Below are 25,542 nucleotides of genomic sequence, written 5' to 3'. Positions count from 1 at the left end.
CGATGGATAAAGATAACTCGACCAAGGTAATGGGCGTAAAAATTAGGCGAATGATTTGTGGACATCAGTAGAATATACGCATGGCACGGTTGAACAAAATAATGGAAAATTCATTTTTGATCTCACAAAAGGATATTATGCTTTAATAGGGTACAATATTTCGTGGAAAGTGTCTTAACTATATTTTGGAGACATCTACTTCTGAAAACCATAGTTGTTTTGCCTAGAAACGTACAGTTGCTCGCATGAATAGAAACTTGGATGTCTGGTTAGAACATAGCTTAATAAATTTCTTGAAGTGGGAAGAAAAAGAACACGCCCACGCTTTGTTCACCTAATTTGCCTCTGTGTGTTTTTTTCATCTAACGCGCTAGAAACAGCGTTTCCAATGATATCCACTATTACTCCGTCAGAGCATCCATCCTCAACAATGCACAAAGAAAGCCCAGCACACAGCTGCACACGCGCACACTCAAACAAGCATATCAGGCGCTACGACTCTTTCTCCGCAGAAGTATTTGCGACGGCTGTACTGCAGAAGAAGGCCGTCGACTCTTCCGGGCCTGCGCTCGTCGGAGTTTTTCCGCGGCGCTACAACCGCCAGCTGCTCCGACTAACAGGGTTATCTCCTCAGCCCCATAACACGACTGTTGTCCTCGCTGCGCCAGCACAGATTGCAAAAGGAGGCCAGTTTCGCTGATATTACGCAAAAACGCAGCTGATAAGGAGCGTGCAGAATCACTGTCGTATCTCTAGTCCGGAAAGAGCAGCCTTGTATATCTGCAAGTGTCGCCGAGGAGGTATGTTTCGTTCGCAAAATTAGAAATATGTCGGCTTTGGTGTATTCTGACGACTGCGACGTGTACCTCTGTAAAAGGCCCATTCAGCACGGAGAATGTGTCAACTTGGCGTCGGGCGCGCTTTCACTCATCGCCTCCACGACGCGTCCCGTGAGCGGTGACGCGTGGGACAAGCACTGGTTGCTCGTCTTTGATTACGGCAATGATCAAGTTCTCATCTGCGATGCTGAGGAAGTGGAGGGAGAGTTGACAGGACGGCGGTACTGGATGAAGAAGGCCATCTTCGGAAAAACTTACCCGAATAAGGTAAGCGGGTCGTGTTGCGCGCCGTGCCTATTCTTGCTTCGTGGCTGTACATTGAAAGGCGAATTACGACTTGTTTTTGTTAAGAAATAAGCTTCATGCCTTTCTTACCGCGCTATGATTATGTCACTGAATTTTGCGATTGTGTACAGCTGCTAAAATAAAAAAACAAACACAAATACGGTTGTCATATGGCGTTGAAGGCCTGGGTAAGGTGTTTAAAGACCGAATGGCCTCTGGAAGTGGCGCTAACCTCATTCACCCATTCTCTGAATGATGGAATGCTAGTCTACTTGTTTTGTACTGGTTACAATGATTTATTTATTTTGATCGGCCGCCGTTTGACTTGAGGAGCACTTCTGTCGGGCGTCTCAAGCTAAACAACAGGTCCAGAAGCCAGATTCTTATAGATTGCTCGCTCATTGCACTTCGGAGGCCAGGCAACGTCAACGCCTTTTTCTCGGCCCTATTGTTCGAAGGTAACATTCGCGCTGCTCTCTTACTACCCTCGCTTCAGTATTGCGCTATTAGAAAGTGATAAGTGGAATGCCTTGCTCCCGAACACAGCGAACCCGCGTTTTATTGATATATGCCCTTAATGTTCGCTGCTTACTCGAAAAACTGTCGTAACTATTTTTCAAGTTACTGCCGGTGGTAGATTCTCCTCCTGTTGACAACATTGATTTCGTTGTCGGGGTTTTTTCTGCTGTGACAACAAAGGAGAAAAATATTTACAGGCTAGCCGAATTTATATTTTAGGATTCGGGATACGTTGTTCAGCGTTTTTCCATTGCTATAACTTAGCTTCCACGGTGAAGGTTAGCACTGCGAATGTGGCAACTGGGGTTTCTGATTCTCTTCGTCGTCCCAAATGCATTTTTTGTTTCTCGAAAACTTCAATGAGCTGGGTTAATTCTGCATATGTGAGCTCTTCTACAGTTTTGCTACCGTCAGCTCCAGTACAGCAGCTAAATTGATTTATAGCTTAAAAAAATAAAAAACTGGTTTCCAATAGATGCGTTACTCGTGCTTGGTCATTATGTTTTTACTAGTAAACATTTTACTTGAGCAGTTCCGCGTATATATCAACTAATAATAATATAAATAATAATAATATTATCATTATAAAAATATTATTAACAATAATAATATTAACTGGGTACACTAGTTACTTTTTCACATGGTTTCGAATTGGTTGGCCCAATACTTTTTCACCACCTTTTACTTCTTATCGTACCTGCACCTTTCCAATAAATTCAAGGAGGTTCTCAAACCGGGCAGCCTATGTACCCTTCTACAGTGGACTCTTGATAAACCGAAGTTGCTTAATTCTAATTTTTGGGCAAATCGATTGATTGATTGATTGTGGGGTTTCACGCGCCGACGCAACGCAGGCGATGAGGCGCGCCGTAGTGGAGGGCTCCGGATTAATTTTGACCACCTGGGGATCTTTATCGTGCGCCGAAATCTCCTACACACGGGCGTTTTTGCTTTTCGCCTCCATCAGAAAAGCGGCCGCCGCGGCCGGCAATCGAACCCGCGGCCTCGTGCTCAGCAGCGCAACGCCTTAGCCACTGAGCCACCGCGGCGGGTTTTTTGGGCAAATAGGAGTGACGTTCTGGCTTTTGAAATTTTAGATACAATTGAATGGAAGACATCGCTGGATATTCCGAAGCTAAAATCCATTTTGTGGGTTGATGGGAAGTTATTATAAATAAAAAAAACATGCAATGAAAAAGCATAAAGGACATCCAAATAATGAACGTTGGTTCTTGCTTAACGTTGTATTTACAAGGTGTCGTTGATGAACCTATTTACTAGTAGCCATTATAGTTTTAGCCAGGTTGAGTGCTGCTCACGTCGTCGTCGTCGTTGGGTGATGAGCATTATATAGGGCTTCCAGATAGTTTGCGTTTCTTTTTCTTCTCGGGACAACATAAAGTAAATGTGCTCTTTCGGGATTACATACTGATCACTAGGGTCGGTGAGCTCCTGGATAAATCAACGATAATTTCCGCTTTGGTACAGATTTTCTATAGTTTAGAGCTCCCTCCAGCTGGCTTGCTGACCATTGTTGAGGGATTTTACCACAAATTCTTTGGTGTCACGTTTGACCGCCATCTGACATGGCGGTCACACGTTCGCAGCTTAAAACAGTAGCTAAAATCATTGGCGCACATTATTAGCATGCTCTCCAACAGCGCTGGTGGATGCAGTGTCAGCTCTCTTTTAGGGCTATATGACGCTCTCTGTTAAGGCCTCCTCCGCTACAGCCTGCCAGCACTGACCCCACTCTCCAAAGGGAACTGCAGAGGGCTAGAAGGCCTACAGGCCAAAATATTATACGAAGACCACATCCGCTGTGGGAACAATGACAGAAAGTAGACGACTTCCGTTTCCTACTTTGCAGGCACTGGAGCTATGTCGTACGTAACCGCACATTGTAACTATACAGCGTGGGCATCTACTAGCAGCGGTCGATGTGTCCAGGGCACAGGAGATCCTACCTTCACATTTCCAGGCCCCAGCCCCTTTTCTTCACCCACCGTGGATGTTCCCTCCCATGAAAATTACAACTACTGTTCCTGGCTTCAAGCGAAAAGCACACATGCCGGCCCCAGCTTTGAATTTCTTGGCCTTGGAGCTCATTAATACTTACTATAGAGCCCATACTCATGGGTACACGGAGGGATCAGTGACTGGTACCTCTTCGGCGATTGCGATTTGGATTCCCTCGTCGCGAACCACCATTTGCGTCCAACTTAGCCACAAGACGTCAATGATGGCTACCGAGCAGGCTGGGCTGCGGGCTGCTTTTTACTACATCTTGGAGCAGCCACCCACTAAATAGGCTTTTTTCATTTATTCCCGGTCCACTCTAGTATACTTAGGATCACTACTGAAAGATCAGATGGCATGAAAGATACATCATCTGCACCTCCAAGCAACACAACAGCGGAATAGCTTCGAAATGCAATGGCTTCCTGCTCACTGCGGAGTCGCGGAAATGTTGCAGCTGATACTGCAGCCTCATCGGCCCACAACCCGTTTGTTCCACCACTGCCCGTGCCTTTTACAAGAAAGGATGCGGCAACCCTCGCACATTCGACTGCCTGGAGAACACAGCGGTGCATTTGGACCGACAAGAAACGTCAGTACACGCCTCTGCATATCATTGACCCTAAATGCAGCTTCAAGATGCCTCCTGGGCTCAGCAAGCGGGAGGAAGCGGTATTGCACCGCCTACGTCTCAACGTGGCGAACACACGGAATTTCTTCTGCAAAATTCAGCAGGACTCTTCACCACTTTGTCCAACTTGTCACGTAACAGAAGACATCAAATATGTCATCTGTACCGGTACACATTGCACTGTGCGAAGGCAGACTTTCCTAACTACTTTGTGTATGCCACACCACGCAGGCCTTGAACTAAGGCAGTTTTGGGCCCTTGGTCGGACCCATGCCAGGGTGTACGGGCTACCAAAGCTCTGTTGGTGTTCTTGCGTAGTATTGGCTTGGAACAAGTGCTGTGACCAACTTAACTTCCAAACTCTGTATGTGCTTTCCAAACTCTGTAAATGCGGTTGAACACTCGAGCGCAACACCTCGTTTTTTAATTAATTATTTAATTCATTAATTAATTTATTTATTTTACTTCACAGACCCTCATGTTGTCGTTCATTCATATGGCGTAGCATGCTAAGCGATATGGCTTGGCTAACCTCGCTTTTACCATTAAATGCATTCTCTCTCTCTCTCTCGCTTGAGGGCTTTTTGAGGTGAAGGATATTTACGCATGTATATGCGGTAGGGCATAACTAGCTTATGGTACGTTTTCATGCACTCGCTACCCTCTTGAAGTGCAGAGGTGCGCTGCCTAACACGAAACCCTAGAACAGGACGAATTTATGCGCAACCTCAACTTGTCTGTTCTTGTGTAATTCCCACTGTTCTACGTTTTTGTGTCAGGCAGCGCACCTCTGCACTTCAAGATGTTGAAACACCAACTAGCCCACTCCGAAGCCTTGCTGAAGCCTTGATCCCTAGCCTATCCGAGGGAGAAATCACCCACTGCTCGGTTCACAAAAATGCCCGCGTAATAAAAAATTGCAGGGGCTGCCAAATCACCGGATTGCTGCTCCGCGAAACACCGACCCACACCCCAAAAGTGTCTACTTGTCGCAATTTAAAATTTATGGCATGCAATGTGCTTTGATACTGTTATATAAAACTGCTTACATTACTCTTGGTAAAATGTCGTGCCATCAATTACCTCCTATGCTTACTGTGATATAAAATTGCATACATTTCTTTTGGAAAAAGTCGCCCACCCAATCCACTTCGTGTTAGAGGTGAAGACGACTGTGATATATTAGTGCTTATATTACCCTTATTGATATGCGGCCACGACACTTCACTCTGTGTAAAAGTAAAGCCGACTTTATACAGGCTCGTTGCATGAAAGAGCGGCTGGAAAGAATGTTTACGCATTTGTTGAGAACTGTCCCAATTTTTGTGCCCTTTTCTGTACATAGCTAATGATATAAAACTGCAGGTCGAATTCGTCTTCACCGCGCTGGATAGGCACCACAATACTTAAATTGTCGAAGTTGGCGGTCGGCGCGGTTCTTTAGCTGCGTCTACTTACACGCTCTGCTTGGTACTTCGATGCAACCGTGAGAGCAAAAGAAACCGTGATCTTATTATATTTGGAAATTGATAGCCTTTGGCAACTTGCTCTGCGCTATTCCGGCTCTGCAGGACGTTGTATTTAAAAAATACGATAATAAGTTTGGAAAAACCTTCAGGTTTTGCTCTACTCAATGTAAGCGGCGATGTAATGCGGGAAAACAGATTTATTCTGCATTTACTTGCTGTTATCAATCAAGAGGTTCACTAAAACGACAGTGTCAGAACCACTGAATCCCACCAACCTAAATTTTAGATATGGCTTTGATAGGCGGATGCGAATTGCAAAAATATCTCCCTATGATGTCATAACGGCTGGGCAAGGACGTGCGTTGTGAACCGCAAAAATTTCAGTTATTTTCCCGGTTATATGCCCTAATTGTTTAACGTTGTCATTAAGACCGACATCATTTATTGAGACGAAGTCATGTTTGTATTTTTTTGGTCATGGTCACTTCGAAGTTGATCTACAAACTTAAATTATTTTCGCGCTGAGTTATTATTCTTTCCGAACCGTTTCGCGAAACGATTTTACTCGAACGGTTTTACTCGAAATTTACTCGAACTGGAACTGAACCGCAACAAAATTATTTCACCCGAACCCGAACCGTAACCGAACCAGTATTTTTTCTATTCGAAACACTGGTTTATTTACACAGGTTTGTGGGAATAGAGGCATGGATGTAGGGAAATAAGCGACATCACACAGATACCGTTGAAAACATCATACAAACAGTAGCTACCGTTTCTTCGTTGTCAGGCGACGACAAGTGATGTCGTTGTGCTGGCAGGTTTACTCTTTGTGGCCGCGACCGTGTCTTCGGCTTCGTCGATAGGCCGGCAGGTTTTCGAATATCCGGGGGATGGCACCGATGCGGATCTTGTGTTTATAGCCCAGGAGATACAAAAACTGTCCGCGTATTATGAACACGTCGGCTTGAATAACATCCGTGGAGTGGAAAGGTTTCTCGCACACGCGCAAATGCTTCCACTCCAAGCTGAAAGCGCGCGTCTCGCTTCCACGTGTCGCGCGGTTCCCCGTCACTGGGGGAGCAGAACAGCAAAGAATGTTTCTGTGTATTTTGATAGCGAGAGCAGAAACCACCACGCACTCCGCACATCTGAGGTATCGTATGTTATATGGTTTGTCCTTTGAGATGAGTGAACAAATGCATATCGAACAACAAACAACCCAGCAACATTTCGGCCCAACGCACTGCCAATGCGGCCGCCTCCGCCTTCACCTAGATTTCTTGCATATCGCGTAGCTCTTCTAGGAGAGCTATGTACAGAACCTCTCTCTTCACTGGACTCGCAGCGCTGCCGTGCGGGAGTTTTAGTCCAATAATGAAGCTCTCCCCGAGAAATACGCAAAAGGTTTGGGACCAGAAAAGCATCGAAGGGCTCTGGCACACCGATTCAGAATAAGGAATTCCTTAAGCAAAGTGCTGTATAGTTTTATACAATTGTTATGAAGATAATCTGGGAGAAATTTACGAGAGAAGGAGAGCTTCGTGTCTGGTTGGACTGTGTCAACTTTTATTGGCCCTTTGTACGTATGTGAACATAAACGCTACCCTTTGCTTCTCAAATGATTGTAGAGCCGCAAAACTGCGAGACTGGGCACCGAAGATCGTTTGACGTAAGCGATATTTCTGAATATCCATAGCCAGTTTTTCGGCTGGTTTTTAATGAGTGTTCGGAATAATATTTTCTTGGTGGCTTGTTGCGGTGCGATTTTGCTTAAACAGTATCCAAAAGAGCATTGCCGTGTTCACAGTTGGTTGCTTATGCACCACAAATATGCTGAAGCACAAGTCTTCGTCTTGATAAAATTGTTTTCATTTGTTTAGTGTGCTTATACAGATGCCGTAATCACCTGCTCTGGAATTCGTTAATTAGAACACGGGTTTTGCTCGAAATCCGATATGGTCGCACTTAGAAAATCATATTTAGATATGTCGCTCGGCATAAGCAATTACGTCGCCGCGTCCACAATGCGACTATGACGCCAGCTGGCCTCTCAGCAGCTGTTTTCAAGCAAATAGTGTTAAAGGTACCGACGGCATACTTTCAAGTCGGTACAAACCGCGGCTGCCACCCAATGCAGCCTACAGCACTTTTGAAGTTTAGAGAAGTACAACTGCAAACTCAGTCTGTAATGTTAAATGTTACCAGCAATTCATCCTTTTTTTTCTATAGCCTCGGCGATGCTCTTATGCAATATACGATAAACCAAAGTGCCACTTAGTGATTATCTTATCAAATCACTACACGCCTGGCTGTTTTTTTCCGCCGACGACAGCCTTCGCCGCTCTTTCTTTGCTCGCTTGCTCAGCTTTTCTTCGCCCCGATGCCACGTAAGACGCTAAAAATTATAGAGACCAAGCAACAACTGCAGGTTTTCTTAGATGTGCTCAAAATGTTACCGGAGCGTTGTCTGAGGTTTTAACGGGCCCATTAGAATTACGAAAACAAATGCGCGACGTTTCTCTCTCCTTCTTTTCTGCTTTTTTGTTCTCTTGCTTTTCCTCTTTTCTTTTTCCTCTTTTCATTTTTTCTCTCTTTTTTTTTCTCTGCCCAAAAACTCCAGGTATGGAGTGCTGCCTGGTCTGTAAGTAAACACCGTCCCGGATACCTTGGAGGCTAAACTATAGAGGTGCAACCATGCTGGGAAGGCTTTTAGGGACACAAACAGCACTCTCATACCAGAGGGGGATCCTGCCACCCTGGTATAGTAGTGAGCCCATCCCCCTCATGAGTGACCAATCTAGGCCCTCCGCTCCCAGCAGGTGTGAAACACCTGACCACGGCGGCGGTCAGGCCAGTGATGGTGCTAAGAATCTCTGGGTCAGGACAAGCAGCCTGTGGGACTTGAACTTGGTAAAGTTCAATCAGAGGATCCTCTCAAGCGAGTGTAGCTCAGCTTTACTATTAGAGGAGCTCTCAGACATTAAGTGGGGTATTATTGGACTAAGTGAGAAGAACAGGAGAAGGTCTCATAGAACTTACCATCGGGCACATTCAATGCTATCAGGGACCTCACGAAAAGACAGAGCGCGGGGTAGGATTTTTGATCCACAGGGAGATAGCATGGAACGTGGAAGGGTCGGATTTGTAGTGATCAAGCTTAACAAGCCGTACAGGTTGACGATAATACGAGCCTATGCACCAACAGCTAGCTACGAGGATGAGGCCGTAGATAATTTCTGCGAGGATTAATGAACTAATACATAAAGCGAGCTTTAACACTGGACGAATAAGCAAAAGACGAAAAAAGTGATGGGCGAAAAGACGAAACACAGTAGCGTGTGTTCCGTCTTTTCTTTTTTTTTTTTTGTCCAGTGTGAAAGTTCGCTAACAGTATGAGTTCATTAGTCAGTAATCAACTCGCCCTACTCTCCGCTTTAATTGTCTACAATAACGTCGATTCAGCAATGAATAAGGGAACCTCACAGTTCACAGTGCCAATGGGAGACTTTAACGCAAACGTAGGTGCAGAGAGAATATGAGAAAAATGTGTGGGAAATTTTAGAATAGGCAGTCACAACTGTCGAGGGGATACACTGGTTAATTTGCTGAGAGAAACAATTGCAAACTACTCAACACATTCTTCCGTAAACGCAAGAGTAGGAAATGGACACAGAAAAGTCATGACGGGATAACAACAAATTAAATTGATTTTATTTCGAGTGCGAACCCAGGAATAGTGCAGGACGTCAAGGTACTAAACAAGATTCGGTGCAGTGATCATAGGATGGTTAGGTTAAAGGAGTACTGACGCCAAAATTTTTTGTTCCTTTTTCTTGATTTCATCAATACTTCACGGCGTGGCGAACCCGAAACAGCACTTGAAATACTTGATCGTGCGATAATTAATTACGTTGAACAGCCTGAAAATCGTCCGTTTTGGTTTCCCGCGCTTCCAGCCCGGAGGGTGCGTATGACAGAATCATGGTAGGACGTCACCGTTTTGTGCAGTGGCAAAAACACCGCAAAGGCCCGAGGAGGCGTTATTTCGACCGCCCCCCCGCTGGATATGAGCGAATGGGCTGTCTGAAGGCATTAGGCCTAGAATTGCGGCGGGAATTTGATGACCGCTTTAAATAAAGTACCTTTTTGCGGCTTCTGTTGCGATTATGGGATTTATAATCGGCTCCTTTCCCGCGTGTGGAACTTTATTTTTGGCAAGTGTGCCTTTGTGGGTAGCGGTTACGTCTGTAGCTCTGGCTACGTTTATCACTTCGTGGACGCGCCAGCGCCCAATCCTAGCTCGCCGACCGCACGCGTTAAGTGACGTCACGAGTTTCTGACGAGCGTTTGAGGAGGACGGCTATGTCACTTCTTTTCCCTCTCACGTAGTGATGTCACGCTGATGTCCATTTGCTGCACACCGCTCCGTGTGCTGTTCCACCGGCGTATGTTCCAGGCGTCGCAGCACGCTCATATTTCTCCCAGGGTATTGTGTTGAGTAAATGTAGCGAACTGTGTAATAATTTTAACACCAATATTTGGTGTCAGTACCCCTTTAAAACGGAAAGAAGGAAGCTCGTAAAAAGTAAGAAACCCAGCATCAAATCAATCAGAGACATCTCGGAGGAGTTTAAAATAACCCTTCAAAACAAATTCGTGCTCTAAGACGGTAACAACGAGGGCAGTGTTCACACCCTAAGTGATAACCTAATGACAGCAATCCCTGAGTCAGCAGCGGCTAATGGAGGAGCAGCATGTGGGAAACAAACTGGAAAACTAACAAAGGAGCTCATTTAGGAGTGTGAGAAGATGAAATTGTCAAGTACGGTGGACCAAACTAAAGTAGCCGAGCTGTCAAAATTGATAAACAGAAATAAAGCAAATGACATTCATGCGTATAGCATGGTGGTCACCTACGGAACGTTGGAAAAAGGAGGAAGCTTGAAGGTGACAAGGAGAAATGTGGCTATTGGCCGAGCCAGAATTTATGCACTTAGATATGAGCAGGGTAGCATTACGCACAATATGGATGAGATAATGAAAAACGCGGAATGACTTTACACCAGGCTATCCACCACCGACGTTGGACCGGGGGAAACTACATAGCCTACAATGTTTGCTTCCGATGTTCCGCCACTAAAGTAAGAGGAAGTAGAAAAGGCACTAACGGGCATGAAAAGACGGAAAGCTGCAGGCGACGATGGCATAACTATAGGCCTTCGAAAAGTGGATGGAGATATAATACTACAAAAGCCGGTTAAAGTATTCTCAAAATGTTTAGAGACTTTAAAAGTACCAAAATGCTGGAAAGACGCCAACATAATTTTAATTCACAAGAAGGGAGATAACAAAGATGTTAAGAACTACAGACCCACCAGCCTTCTGTCAGTTGTATACAAACTGTTTACCAAAACAGAAGTTAGCCGCTTAACCGCCAGCCTAGAGTACCGAAAATTCAGGGAACAGACTGGGTTTAGAAGAGGATACTCTACAATGATCACAACCATGTCATCAACTAAGTAATAGAAAAAAAGCGCAGCGTATAATAAACCACGTCACATGATATGTATAGACTATCAGAAAGCATTCGATTCAGTAGGTACCACCGCAGTGAGGACCAAGTAATAGACAAGACCTACCCAAGAGTCCTAGACCACACATATTAGGAATGCACGGGCAGCCTTACCCTATTAAAGCAAAGTGATAAATTCTCGATCCGAAAGGGAGTGCGACAAGGAGGTACCACGTCACCAAAACCGTTGACAGCATGTCTTTAGAGTGTATTCAGGACGCTTGAGTGGTTAAACGTAGGTTTATAGATAAACAGCGAATACTAGAGCCATTTAAGGTTTGCAGATGGCATAGTCTTGCTCAGTGAATCTTCAGGACTCCGAAAATTGACTGAGGGACTACAATCAGAGAGCTATGGTGTGGCACTAAATATAAATATTAGTAAAAATAAAGCAATGCTAACTAATCATGCTGAACGCGCCTTTTTCAGCACAGCTCACGAAACACTGGAACAATTACAAAAAGATAACAACCTTGGCCAGAGGGTCAGTGCTGACCCAAAGCAGGAGAAAAAAATACGGCGCAAAATAGGACTGGGTTAGGCTGGATTCGGCAAGCACTCGGAAATATTTAAAAGTACAATACCTGAATCCATAAACGGAAAGGTATTCAACCAATGCGTTCCGCCAGTGATGACATGCAGAGTGGTAACTTGGCGCCTGATAAACAATTGAAAGCACACTTAGGGGCGTCCAACGTGTCATGGAGCATATAATGATAGGAGAAACGCTTAGGGGCACGAAACGAGCTACCTGGAATACGGAGCAAACTAGGATATATGATATAATAGTTCAGGCTCAGAAAAAAATGTACTTGGTCTGGCCATGTGGTACGACTAGCCAACAACAGGTAGACCGCAAGGACAACAGAATGACCACCGAGAGGCGGGGCTAGAAGAAGAGGAAGGCAATTAACTCGATGGAGGGGAGAAATGTGAAAATTAGGAGGCAAAGAATGGACTGGGGCTACACAGGACAGAAGCGGGTGAACGTCAATCGGGGCGGCCTTCGTCCTGCAGTGGAACTAAATAGGCTGTTGATGATGATAATGACGATGGTTCTGTTTTCATACTATTAGCGCGAGCAGACACATACACCATTTCGTACTCTTTCGAGTTTCACAGACGAGAGTGTTTCTTCGACTACTGGAACTCAAAAAGTTTGGTCTGTGCCGCTTTCTGTCTGACCGTCGATTCAACCGCTATGCCAAATGCTAAAAGCATCCTTGAACGGGAAGTTAATGTGGGCAAACATGTTTTCAAACTAGTAAATTTGGTGGGGATGTTCCTAATCGTCAACATTGTTCAACAAAAACAAAACATCAGCATATGTGAGGCAAAACGTCAATTTTTAAGTAGCACTTGATTGCAATGTTTTATTAACAATTTCTGGGTGCTTGATTCGTGAGAGAGGAAGTTAAAAAAATACGCATTGAGAACTCTATTTCGACTTTAGAATACAGAAGGAGTCGTCTCGCGTCATTCCATGAAGTCCAACAGTAACAACAGGTTACAGTGACTGGCCCGACCAGTGAAACGCAAGAAATATGTATTCACTTGAGCAAACCTGCACCGTTTTTACCATAGACGGAACGAGACGAGAGGGGAAGTGCTTAAGAGATGGGCGGGAAACCGAAGATACGCATTTACGTGGATGGAGCGGAATGACACCATCCCCTCTCGACGACATTTTCAGTGAGGCGAGAAGGTATAGAGGGAAAGGTAAAACGTTTATTGAAACAAAAGGGACGGAGGCGGTGTAGTAGGTAAAAAGAACCTGTTTTATGCCTTATCGGCATTAGTCTCCTTTGCGTTGCTGAGGACACATTCTCGAACTTTTCAGTTCAGCCTTAAGAAAAGTCTCTGCACCCCAAGAGTACTGCCGACTGCCGTTATATCGCAGCTTTTTGCACCAAAGCTGTATACCTCTACCTCACAATGGATTCATTACCGTAGACAAAAACTATCTCCGTGCAAAAACACTCCAAGGCATGAAGGCCTAACACGCCGAGCGTATGTGTCAGCCTAATCAGGAATACAGCCCAGAGCTCAGAATTCTGAAGGACAGGACAGAGCAATTTGAAGGGTAAATTTTCTAGGGCCACAGCCTGAAAACTTATTTTTCGTCCAAACATTTGTTACATAATACGTACCTTGTACCAACTGTTTGGTTTCTGGCGTTTCCTTGAGCCGTGCTCTAGGCCGCATGGCATGGCCTATGATTGGTTATTGATGATTGAGAGTGGTGTTCCCTTCTTAGCGGAGTGATGACGTGTCATCTTACCAAAAAATCTCCAATATACATACGTTTTACACTCTTCGTTTAATACTAGCGCTGCTCTTAGGGCAGGCTAAAAAACCTTATTGGGTCCAGAATACTTATTTGATCTTTTACAAGTGGTAGCTGTCCTAGGCAATAATTACCTCTCTGCTTTTCTCCCACCACCTTTCTAATCTTCTCTTTGTCGCCTCGACAGCCTTGAAGTTAACACCCTCTGTGCTACCGGTAAATACTAGGAGATCGGGAAGCCGAATATTTCCCTCGATATTATTTGGATGGATACCCTCGCATTCTAGCAATAAGTGCCGCATAGTGTCTGTTTCTTTTTCACAGACAATGCATACCCCATCAGTTTGTGTACACTTCCCCACAACGCTCTCAGTTCTCAAGAAACCTGCTGCAGCCTCAAAAAGCAAAGCACTGCCCTTTGAATAATCGCAGAAATTTTCCTTTCTGATGTTCAATTTCCCAGCCCTACACATCTCGAACGTCGTTTTAGATTACATTTTTCCTCTCCATTTAACCGTTCCTATCGGCCTTGCCTCATTTTTGGTTACCGGGCTGTCTTGGCTACTCCACTGCTCTTTCCGTATTTCATCGTGAGCCTTCAAGTCCTCCTTAGCCACTGCGTGTTCAAGCTTTACATGTATAGGCGCCTAAAAACTTCTGTTGTCCAAACACCAACAAACACTTTTTCATCATCTGCTTCCGTGAATCGACCAAACCTTACTTTTGTCTTACCATCCGCACAGCAAACATTATGCACCCTTGCTTCCACCTTCGTATCCCCCCTTCAAAGCCCGAAACCAATCCTGCTCCTACACTCACATTCCTTCTCTCTATTTCCATTGCTATCCTGGGAACTAGCCCTATATATGGCGTGCCAGCCGGGCGAGTGTTTGCCATGACGAAGGCAAGTCTCTTTGTTGAAAAGTTGGCAACAATCGGGGTCGGTAATTCGTTCGAAGACTTTTCTTGTTTTCCCTAACATCTTTCAAGTTTTATTGATCTCTCTCTCTCTCCCCATATATATATATATATATATATATATATATATATATATATGTGTGTGTGTGTGTGTGTGTAAACATCTTCACTAAGTGTTTAACTGTACGATTGAAAGCCACAGTGAAAAATATTCGAGAAAGGCTGGTCCCCGGCTTCAATGTTAGAAAGAATCATGTTTTGCAGTGTAAGTGTTCAATCGCATATATATAATATATGTAATCAAATGGTGATGACGTTTATACTTTCTGGTGCAGTGCCACCTATGGGTAAAGGGCTTCAAAAGCATTATTTCACTAGAGTGGTGTAAAATTAAAAAAAATGGAAAGGCAAGCGGATGATACATTGCAGTAAATTAAATGGGAACAAAGTGAAAGACAGTGAGGATTTCTGGCGTAAAGGTCCAGGTTGTGGTCATGCGTGGCAGAAAAGGAGATTTAAAACTTGAATTTCTCTGAAACCACAGAAAACGCAAATAAGGGAAAATATGGGATCGTCGGCTATGGAGTAAAATAGGTGTAGTGGAATGTGTTGCCTGTAAAGTTCTGCAAGGCGCTGACGTCTTCGAGTGTCGAGTGCCTTGCATTGAATGAGGGATGTAAACTCCGGTTAGGCACTCCTCACAACTACTGCATCATGGTCTTGGAGATCTAGCGCGCAGGTGGGAGGGTGGTACATGTGTGGTGCCTACACGTTACCTAGAGAGGGCCACGCCAGTGTGTCGGTTGTGGGAGTCAGTCGTGTATTGTCCCAAGTGTGGTTTTATTTTGTTACGTGTACGTGGTCGTCTGTATGTTGACTGCAGCCTGCTTGCCATGTTTTACGAAAATATCTGATATCTGGCTCGATGACGGCGTAGCGTATTCTTATGTCCACTGTTTTCGTAAGTGCAGCAGCAGCCACTCGATCTGCTGCCTCATTGCCAGCAGTCTCTCAGTGTCCGGAAACGCAATATACTGTCAATTAGAGATTTGAGGCATATGCGGAGACAGTGGTTGTAAAAGCAAAATTGATGACGTTGTGCTTAGATGACTTTGCACATCATAATGCACGCGCGACACTCAGAGAGCCCGTATTTGTTACTCAGGGATGCGTGGCTTAACAATATGACTTGTTACGAAAAATGTTTTACACCTCCGCCATAAAAGTGTTCGTATTTAAATTTAGGCAGCGTCTGGAACCCCGCGCGGGGCACGAGATTTAGCCCCCTCGCAACGGCTCCTGCCCCGCGTGACGTCATAAATACGTCATAGTGACGTCATATTAACAGCAATTGTTATTACTTTGCGTAGTAGAATAAAAAAGCACATTTTTTTTACATTTTAATACAAAATTAGGAAGCCACTCATTTGCTGGAAGTTTTATAAAAGAATTTTTTTGTTCGTTCTTGCGGAAGCCGCCGCTGCTGGCGGTATGGCGTATCCGAAAGTGCCGAAAGCCCTGAATCCCTGAATTTCTTGGGTCGACAACGTAGATGAAGCAGAGTTGATAGAGTTAGAAGCACTATCAGAATATGCGAGAACGTTGCCGTATGCGGGGACCAAGCCAGCCTTTCCACACGGTAGCGAAATCCGCTCTCGAGTAATGCTGACCTGTGACCGCCTGCTGTATGCCGATGGTACCTGCGATATCGCGCAGCCAAGTGGCCCCGTTCGAACAACCCACGTCCCACGCAAGAAAAGACACCGTCCGAGCGTGATTATGTGAGCCTGCTGCGGCATGTCCGCGCGGCGGCATCTGCTATCAACAGTTTGCACCACGGCAAGTTCAGAATGCTTAAATGGGTGGCCCGAAATCGCGGTGTGTTTTCAAAATGACAGCAGCGCGGAACGTACGGTGCTCAGGACGCAGGCTAGACGCGGCCACTGATATTTTACTGGTCGCATGTGCGCATTACAAGTGCAAACCACTGATAGCTAGAAAAGGTAATCATTGGTGTCCCCACACATGTACCGCGTACAACCCAGCACAGTAGTTTCCCCTTTAAGGAGATTAGCAAAAAAGACCCGAAAATCGGCAGTTTGTGACGTTTTTTGCATATATTTTCGAGTGGATTGAATTGTGGCTTAAAATTGTTTACCCGAAATACGTTTTGTGCGCGGAAAAGTCTGGTGAGCATGAGCTTCTTGCATCATAAATGCATGGTATTCAGCGAAACCCGTGGCCCAGATTGTGGCTGGGTAGTTTTCCATCATGCATTCAGCTCCTCACATTGGCACACACATGATGCTACGACAAATTAGGAACTGGGTCCTCCAAAAGGTACACTAGCTAGGCGCTTCATGCCATAGCTGCTGCATTGGCATAACCTTCACGTCTCTGTATATGTGGCTATGTTGGCCAGATTTTAGCGATTCCCCTCATGCAAAGGGACTTAATTCAGAACACCCAGCCGATAGGGTCAGAGAAGAAGCTGTACAGACGGTAACAGGAAGGGTATACACTTGGCCGACCATCATGTTTCCAGCATATGAAAACCCATGGGTTCTACGCAGGCTCAATAGTCAACGTCAAAGAGAATCTGAAGATGTGCCTGGAACGTGAAAGCCTTAGCGGATGGTTTGTGTCCATGGGTATGAGCAGCGAGCACACTGCAAATGTAATTGATAGGCAAAGGTCAAGGCTGTAATGGTGCGAGTTTAACCAAAAGAAATGGTGAAAAACATCCCAATTTCAAACTGCATTGATGTAATATGGGCACGAGTGACGTCATATGGACGTGCTCTGTAAATGCAGTTATCTGTGAGTTAACTGTACGTTAGCACTCAAGTGATACGATCAAACGGAATGGAGGCCCCACTGAAATTGCCCAGTTATGCTTTTTTTGCGGTGGGTTAGGTTGGTGGCTGTCAATTGCACAAACAAGATTCTGTGATGTCATAGAGAAATAGCTGGAAAGTGTGTATGGAACTTCCACTGCTCTACACATTTTCTGTACTATCTTATTTGTTTGAAGTTTACAATAAGATTGATGTCATTTGTTTTTTGGGCAAAGAAGTCTTTTTAATGAACGAACTTTGTATTTTTTCTTCGTAGCCTCTGTAAGAGCCTGCCTACTGTGCCCCTAAACAGTGGTCACTAAACAAATGCCCACTTGCCAGCAGCTTCAGGGGCTTGTAACGATTTACTAGGATTTTTCATGGCCAACACAAATTTCTAGGAATCCACGGTGGTACACCCCAGGGCTGTGCAAGTCTCAAAAGAAGTTTGACAGCAGGACTGGACATTAACACAACCAACAGGCTTCATAGGTGGAAACCAGAAGCCCGCCCACACAATGCCATGCAATAACATATAAGCCAATGCAGTGAGTCTCTTGATTTTTATGCGAGACATTCAACGTGTGGGTCGACTAGTGAGGTTAGCTGGCCAGTTTGGTCACAAAATACTCACTTTTGTGGTTTCAGACAGCTCTCAAAGGCCTATCTAGATGTCTTCGTTTTTTCTCGCAAAAAAAAGTGCAAGCTCACAGTTGGGGATCTTGAAAACATTGTTTAGCCTCTCCAACAATTGTGCGAGCCTGAGGTAATCCTGCCTATAGGTGGTCCTCATGTTTGCTAGCTCCCACAGCAAGCACATGAATGCAGTGACTGAGAAAGATGGTGGCCAAAGGGAGAAAAGGGGGTGGTTCCTGAACAAACAGCCCTTGATCATCAAAACAGCATAAAAGAGCGCTGATGACTCCGAGTCCTCGGCTGGGGTGTCGAAATACCTTCTGGCCTACGTGTACAGTGCATTCACAAACTTTTCTTTAAAAAATCTTGCGATTACACACACTCCCTCCATGGAAGGGGTTTGTTTCTGGCAAGGTGGTTGAGTTGAAATTTGTGATTAGTAACAACATCAACTCGCCATTCGTCCCTTTCACTTAGCATGCTTCCGAGCTTCACTTCAAAAACCCTACTTTTTCTGATTTACGTATAAATAGATTGATTATGGAATATTCTATTATTTACCTCTGCTCAAATAAAACTGTGTTATACTTTAAACGCTGCTGTGTCCATGCAGGCTAACATTCTTCAATGGTGTTGTGTGGGGTACATTAAGCTCAGTACTAATAAACTTAAAACCAGGGCAAGTGAAGTTTCCCCTATTGTTTCAGGGTATCCAAACTATTTATAAATTTTTGTAAGCATTCTAACTGTCTACCAATACTTTGGGGGTAACTCAACTCAGCTCACCCTTTTTTCCCATGTCTTTATTATTGTTGTGCTCTACAAACACATTCCCAGCTGGAACATGCCTGCTGAATTTAGGGCCCCTTTTGCTATTTCACACGATTGCAGCTGTATAAAACATTGCTTCTGTTTAGTTTTAGCCTATGATTTCCAACAGGTCACTTAACTACTGTCAACACCATATTAAAACATTATTGCTATTTATAACAAACAGTATTCTAACATTTTACATAAAACATTTCGTTGTTACCTCACTTGAAGTTTTTGTTACACAGCCAGCCTGGTTCATATTTATTTATCTATGTATGAAGGACATGTACACAACAAATGCCTTACTGCAATACATTCACATGCCCGTCTTACAGCAAATCAGCAGTGAAAGAACCCACACGTTTTGGCTTTCCAGCAGAGCTTTGGTGTCGACAAAAAAGGAATCTTTCTTGGCTTCTCTGCAGAGCTTTGCACTCAAGCAAAAAGATCATTTGGTTGTTTGGCTTTCCTGCAGGACTGTAGTGTAGTGCTAGAAGGCATCACTTGCTTATTTGGCATTTTTTTCTGTGTATTAAGCCAAGAAACCCTTGCGTTTTGTGTGGAAAAGGAACTTCACACCACAGACTGTGCAGAGAAAGTAGAGCTACTCACTGACTTTTTTCACAACCACGGAATTTTGGTAGAATCACTTGTCATTGACAAACACCATGTTTGCTTTCTGTCTGAAGGTGTGAATCTGGGAGAGTTGGTTTATATTTTGGGGGAAAATACAGCGACAATAACAGTACTGAAGTACAAGGAAAGGTGCTGTGAAGAACAGTGTCCATGTGTTCGCAGCTTTTTTGTCCAGTTTCTTTCCTGTGTTTTTTCATGAAGACTTGCTACAGTGCCTGATCAAACCTGTTTTTGTCTAACAAAAATGTCCACAGCGAAGCACTTATCAATGCTCACATGCTGCCCATTGACACCAAAGCAGAAGTACGTTCACTGGAGTCATTTTATTGTTGAAGCCTTCCAGATACATACAGCTTTCAGCTGTACTGCAATATTCACAAACACCAATAAAGACATTCACGTCCACATAGGTGACCTCGGCTCCAGTTCCTGCACAAGGTATTAAGTACTCTCAGGAGAGGATAATGTCAAGCTGTACAAGAACCATTCCCTCGTAGATGTGCTCCATAACCTGTTTTTTAGGCTTGTTAGCTTAAAAAATAGTTTCAGTGCCCTGTTTTTTTTTCAAGCTATTTACCACCACCAGAGAATGTGCTTTCTAGCAGTTGGGCTCTGCTGGGTATGCATCGTTGCAAACAAAATATGGGACACTGCATTATGGCCCTTACGACTAAGCATAGTCACTTAAGCAATTAGCCGAAACAGTTTTTTACACAGCACAGAGTTAAAAAGCAAAAGAACATGAAATATCTCCTTGCAATTAGAAACTTTTACTATTCACCCCCCTCCCCCAAACACAAGGCAGACAATTACCAGCTGTGAACACAAGTACTAACGTCAAGTTGAATTCCAGAGGGGGCTCCGGATGGGTGCATTGATGTCACAGTCAATCAGAATTCGTGAATCCTCTGTAAGCCTTCGAGAGAAGCTCTCACCATTACTGGCCATCCAACTGAGTGGGCATGAAAGTATTGTTGTTAGTTATGTTGACTTCCAAGCCAAACACGAGTATACAAAAAACTAGCGTACCACAATACATAATCAGAACAGATGCAGGATGAAGTTTGTTGACTAACCGGGTTGAACAAGGCAGTGGGGCAAAGGTTAGAAAAATAAAATCCATGCGGTAATTGTGAACGAAGTTATGAGACGCTGCCAGACGATCAGCTGGTGAGGAGGGAGGGCTATCCTATCTATCCCTTGCTACCTCTTTACTATACCTGAGCAGATAACAACCTTTCATTAAACTTGCTAGCTGGCAGTTCCACGTACCCTATGTAGAAAATGTCAAGGTAGACAAAACGTTGTTTCCTGTGCATTCAATAATGGCTGCCTACAGATTGCTTAGAATTCGCAGCTCATTTGAAGTCTTGCATATCATGAAAGCACAATAGTATTATTCGAAGAAACAAATTCGAAAAACATAGATGAACAACAAGAGCCACTTGTTTACCTTGAGCATACCAAACTTGAAAGCACTATTTAACACAAGTGTCAAGCTTGGCACAAACGGCGATCTTATCGGCTTGACTTCTACCGAACTTGCACATTTGAAGCGTGAGCCTCCTTGCACAGGAAGCCAGCCAGTGAGCGGCTGGTTTCAGCGATAGCTAAGTACCTATGCTGCCCATGGACGGGCGGCTGCTGGGCTCTCCCATTCACCAGGCCACCCACGAAAGTGGAGCTGCTCTCCCTGCATGCAGCGTGCACGGATCGTTTCGCGGGGTAGTAACGTTTCTTGCAGTGCCCCGCGAGAAAAATTGCAGAACAGGCGACATGCGAGGACGGATTGCGTTCGACGATGCCCTGCGCTACCTGACGATACTTGATTCGTGCACACTGACGCCGCTGACACTGCGTTGCTCGCGTTATCACGTCATCAAAGTCAGCTACCTCGTTAGCCACGGCCATGGAGGGCCACGGCGCAAAGCGCTGGAAAACTGATCCGCACGTAACACGTTTCACGCCAGAATCAAAACACAAGGCTTAGAATGCAAGTAGCGATCGGAACAAGTAGACAACGAATGCAGGAGCATAAAGCCGATGGCACGCGAACTGCAAGACAATATGAAGCTAGCAACATATTTAACGGCAACAAAAGGAGCACGGAAAAAACCGGGGCGAAGCAGCTTGCCAAAATAGGATGTGTTAAGCTTACCAAGACTAGCAGCAGCAAGTTCACGAAAAGTACTCAATAAATTATTGGAAACAATCCTCCCAACAAGAAAAAAGCGCCGCGAGTCAGCCGCTGTGCAAGGCGATAAGGACGTAACGTTGCGCAGGCTTGGGGTTGGAGCCACAGCCGGAATCCCACATTGCGCGTACACGCTGTCAAACAACGTCCTCAATTGTGCAAAAAAAAAGTGACGTCACAGGAAGTCACGTGACTAGTTTAGTTTGACGTTACTTCTGCGGGGCAGGAGCCACCGCGAGGGGGCTAGATCTCGTACCCCGCGCGCGGCACGAGACTTACCCTTAAATTTATGGACTTAGAGTGAAAGATGGGGCCACGCTCATTACAGGACAAGTGGAGGCAGTTTGGACACTTCACTCGAAAATCCTGCACAGTGACTGTTCTCCTGCAAAAAAAAGTCCTGCAGAATTGTTCTTAGTGTCATTCTTTTTTTCTCAAGTTTTACAAATGACAAGTCGCAGTGCTTCACATGGTGGAGCTGCAGTCGCTGTAAAATGTCGGCCCAAGATATATTGATTGGGTCTAAAAAGATGACAGCAAATTCAGAGGCTTCCCGTGAGTGAAAGCAGCAGAAAGAAATGGTCGATTAAAAAAGAGCTTGGATGTGGATGTATGGTTGAAACATGTTTCAAGGAATGGTTATCCATTGAAGAAAGTTTGAAGGCGTAAAGCAGGTAAACATGAGTTCGCTGGTGTGCTAAGCACCATTTGTCGCATTCCACGTACAGGTTTTGTACAGGGCTGGTACGGAAAGCGCTACACGAAAGACGAAACCCGAAGTGTAGCATTTTGTCGAGTTTCTCAAGTCTGTTTTGGTTTTCGTGGCTTTCCAGCACACAATACTGCCGTTGTCCACCCGACACCCAACCAAGGTGGTATAAAGACCCAGGAGTTATTGTTTGTATGCAGCGTGAGAATAGTGTGATACGACCTTCAGGATGTTTATTGTTTTTAGAAATTTATGTTGCTGTTGTTTGATGAGTAGAGTGGATGTGAGTGGTTCCTCCAACATAACATGAAACATATTGGGCTCATTTTTATAGGAATCGGGTCCCCATTGAGTTTAATGTAAGAATCGGGACCGATTCTGCGCGTCTTTTGGAACCCAACGCGGGTATTTTTCGCAGGATTACCTTAAAGCCATTTACGTTTACTTATCGAGCAAGTTTGTTCACGCCCAGCTGAAATTGGCGTTCGCATATAGATATGTTACATGGTTTAAGGGACATTTGTGCATCCTCAACATGTATTTAACACGAGATTGGCGGTGTCGGTGCATTCCGAGGTGAATTTATTTTGACTGCAAACAACGTGTCGCTCAAAACGTCTGACAGTGCTGATCTGGCTTTGACACGAAATGTCTGTTTAGACTTGTAACTGGATATTTTGTTTAACGTGCTGCCTGATCAGAATGCCGTAGTGCCATGCCGTATCGTGAGCCTTTTCAACGTAAAAAAATATGGTCATGCAATATTGTTTAAGGATGAAATCATCTTTAATATGTGATTCTGGAACGACAAATTCATCATTTGTGGATCCCTCCCCCTGTACTTGTCTGGCCACTGTCCAGAAGCCTATTGCAGACAAAAAATTATACGTCTCCTGCTAATTATCTCACGATGCTTTCACAGTCACCTTGTCCGAGAAATGGGTCGGCAACTTTCCGGATATGATGGGTCGTTCCCCTCCTTCCAGAAAGCGATCACGATTGCCTCCGTCTAAACCAAGGAAAGCACCCCAAAAGCTGGAATTTTTCGTATGAGTGGAGAAGTATTTCAGTTGTGCCTGCATGTAACTGTTTTGTCATAGTGTGGGTATATTTGTCTCTGACCTGAGCTATAGACTTATATGGGCTCAGGAAAGCCCTCAACTCATGATGGGCAACTTCATTTATAAGTGTACTTTGAGTTCTTATCACTTAAGGGCTTCTTTTCTGTAGATATTTTGTGTTGTATGCAAGTCTTCGTGTAGTGGGCAAAATGGGACACGTGTTATAAGTGTTGTGGGAGTGTGTTAGCCTGTTTTCAAGACTGTCCTTAGCTGTGCTGTCCAGGAGCAGGATATGCGTCTGCTGTCCTTTAAGTCCACTTATCGGTGTTCAGACTTCATGTGCGGCTGTGTATGAGTTTATTGATGTCAGGCAGGCACGGAAACTCTCCTATTTCGCCTCCCTCTCACCCCTCAAGTTATAATATTTCCAGGCCCGCCACTTCATATTGTTCGCTAACAAAGTTTGCTCAATTTCATTTCGTTTTTCCGTGTTCTCAGTTCTCGCACACTGTTTTCTGCGACCTCCGCTTTGTACTGTTCTTGAAACAGCTACAGGATAGATATTTTATTATTTATTTTCATTTCGCCTGCTCTCAGCATTGTTTTTCCCATGTATATACTGAAACCAAACCCTTTTCTTTTTTAACTGTCGGTAACACCCGGCGATGCCCAGGTGGGCAAATATAACAAGGAAACTGCGAAGTACAGCACGTATTCAGTTGCTTGTTACTTGTCATAGTTCATCGTGCAGTTCGAAAAAATTACGAACTCCTGCCTGCTGTGAAAACACTGTCTCCTAAATAAGGTGTGTGTTTATTGCTAAATAAAGCCCGCCGCCAGTGTCCGTATGGTGAAACGATTTTACCTGTCTATCTCTTGTTTAAGCCATCTTTTAAATGTTCGCCTAGAGGCTGAGTGTAGTGACAGCCACACAGGCAGATAATGTGGCATTTAGCTAGCCCAAGAAACAATAACACCTTTAAAAAGGTTCTGTTTACGCCGGGCCATCGAAGCAGCACCACTAACAGCGCACCTGTAGAGTAAAACTACAATCAGGAACATCAAACAAAAAGCAAAAAGAATAAATACGCCCTAGTAGCTGCACCAGTAATGCTCCGGAAACATTATCCATAATATAGCATCAATTTTCCCCGAGGTGTCCCTTTTTTCCTACATCTGTGTTTGTTCTCTGATGTTCCAAAATTCCTGTTTGCCTGCGAAAAGTGACAAAGTACTTCGGTTAGGACTCATTAATATTGTTCACCGCTGGGTATCATTTTGCTCTCTGAATATGTGTCTGTACATAAGTATGCAAACCCCATTCGGAAAGCCCATATGCTTTTTGCTACCATCCTAAATTCTATGAACGTGCCATGAACCTAATATGTGCCCTTATGCTCCGGATCCTTCATACAACAAGCGCAAACTGTGATTCTTTTTGTTCTTTTTTTCCCGTTAGAGGTCCCTGGGGAGGCACAATGTTTCACAACGGCGCCTTGAAAAGTTCTTGAAAATCTGTGCTTCCGGCCGCTACCATCTGATCAGCAACAACTGCCAGACGTGGGCCTTGGACCTTCTGCGTGAGCTGGGCATCAAAGCGCCTGAGGAAGAGCAACACGCTGAGAAAGTTGTGAACGAAGTCCTTGTTCCTGGTGCGGCGGTTATCGGAGGCGCCATCGCTGTCGTGGGCGCCGGACTCCTGGCCGCACATTTTTATCGTGGCGCGCGACGAAACAACCGGGAGTAGTGTTCCACAATGAAGACTAAAAGTGGTGCCTTGCGAAGGAAAGTGAACTTCCGCACAGATACTCCACACGAAATTGAAGCTAATGGAGAGTTTTAGCAGGCCGTTTTTGATGTACCGCTCCGGTACCGCGGCCAGCTCAGCGCAACTGGAGCCAATACCATTCCCGGCGCGCTCCACGCATGCGCAATGGCGCTTCTGCTCAAGCAGCGGAGCGGACCGTGAAAAACTGGCAGCTAAAACTCGCCAATGGCTAGGAATTTATTTTGACTTGTGCTCCAATGCAGCCTGTTGCTACTGTGCACCCATTTTGAGTGCTGGGAAGGCGATGGGGTTCGCTTGAACAACTGTGGTGAAATAAAAAGAAGTA

At 44.7% G+C, this 25,542-nt stretch overlaps 1 protein-coding gene across 1 annotated transcript; it reads left to right on the top strand.

Annotated features, from left to right (window-relative positions):
* The first annotated feature begins 507 nt into the window (after nucleotides 1–507).
* Nucleotides 508–25,542, top strand: LOC144147068 (uncharacterized). The gene is made up of 2 exons (XM_077679105.1): nucleotides 508–1,106; nucleotides 24,888–25,542. Exons 1-2 carry the CDS (start codon nucleotides 828–830, stop codon nucleotides 25,173–25,175), a joined length of 567 nt encoding a protein of 188 aa, XP_077535231.1. The 5' UTR covers nucleotides 508–827; the 3' UTR covers nucleotides 25,176–25,542.

Source organism: Haemaphysalis longicornis, unplaced genomic scaffold (assembly GCF_048455015.1).
Source record: "Haemaphysalis longicornis isolate Haplotype H1 unplaced genomic scaffold, Haemaphysalis longicornis Haplotype H1 scaffold_7, whole genome shotgun sequence".
Taxonomy (NCBI): Eukaryota; Metazoa; Arthropoda; class Arachnida; order Ixodida; family Ixodidae; genus Haemaphysalis; species Haemaphysalis longicornis.
This window is presented reverse-complemented; position numbering and strand designations above follow the sequence as displayed.

What these genes read in the sequence shown, in the direction of transcription:
- LOC144147068 (XM_077679105.1), top strand. Translation starts at nt 828, where the DNA reads ATGTCGGCTTTGGTGTATTCTGACGACTGCGACGTGTACCTCTGTAAA. An exon ending in GAAAAACTTACCCGAATAAG is followed by an intron (nt 1,107 to 24,887) that starts GTAAGCGGGTCG and finishes TTTTCCCGTTAG; the next exon opens with AGGTCCCTGGGGAGGCACAA.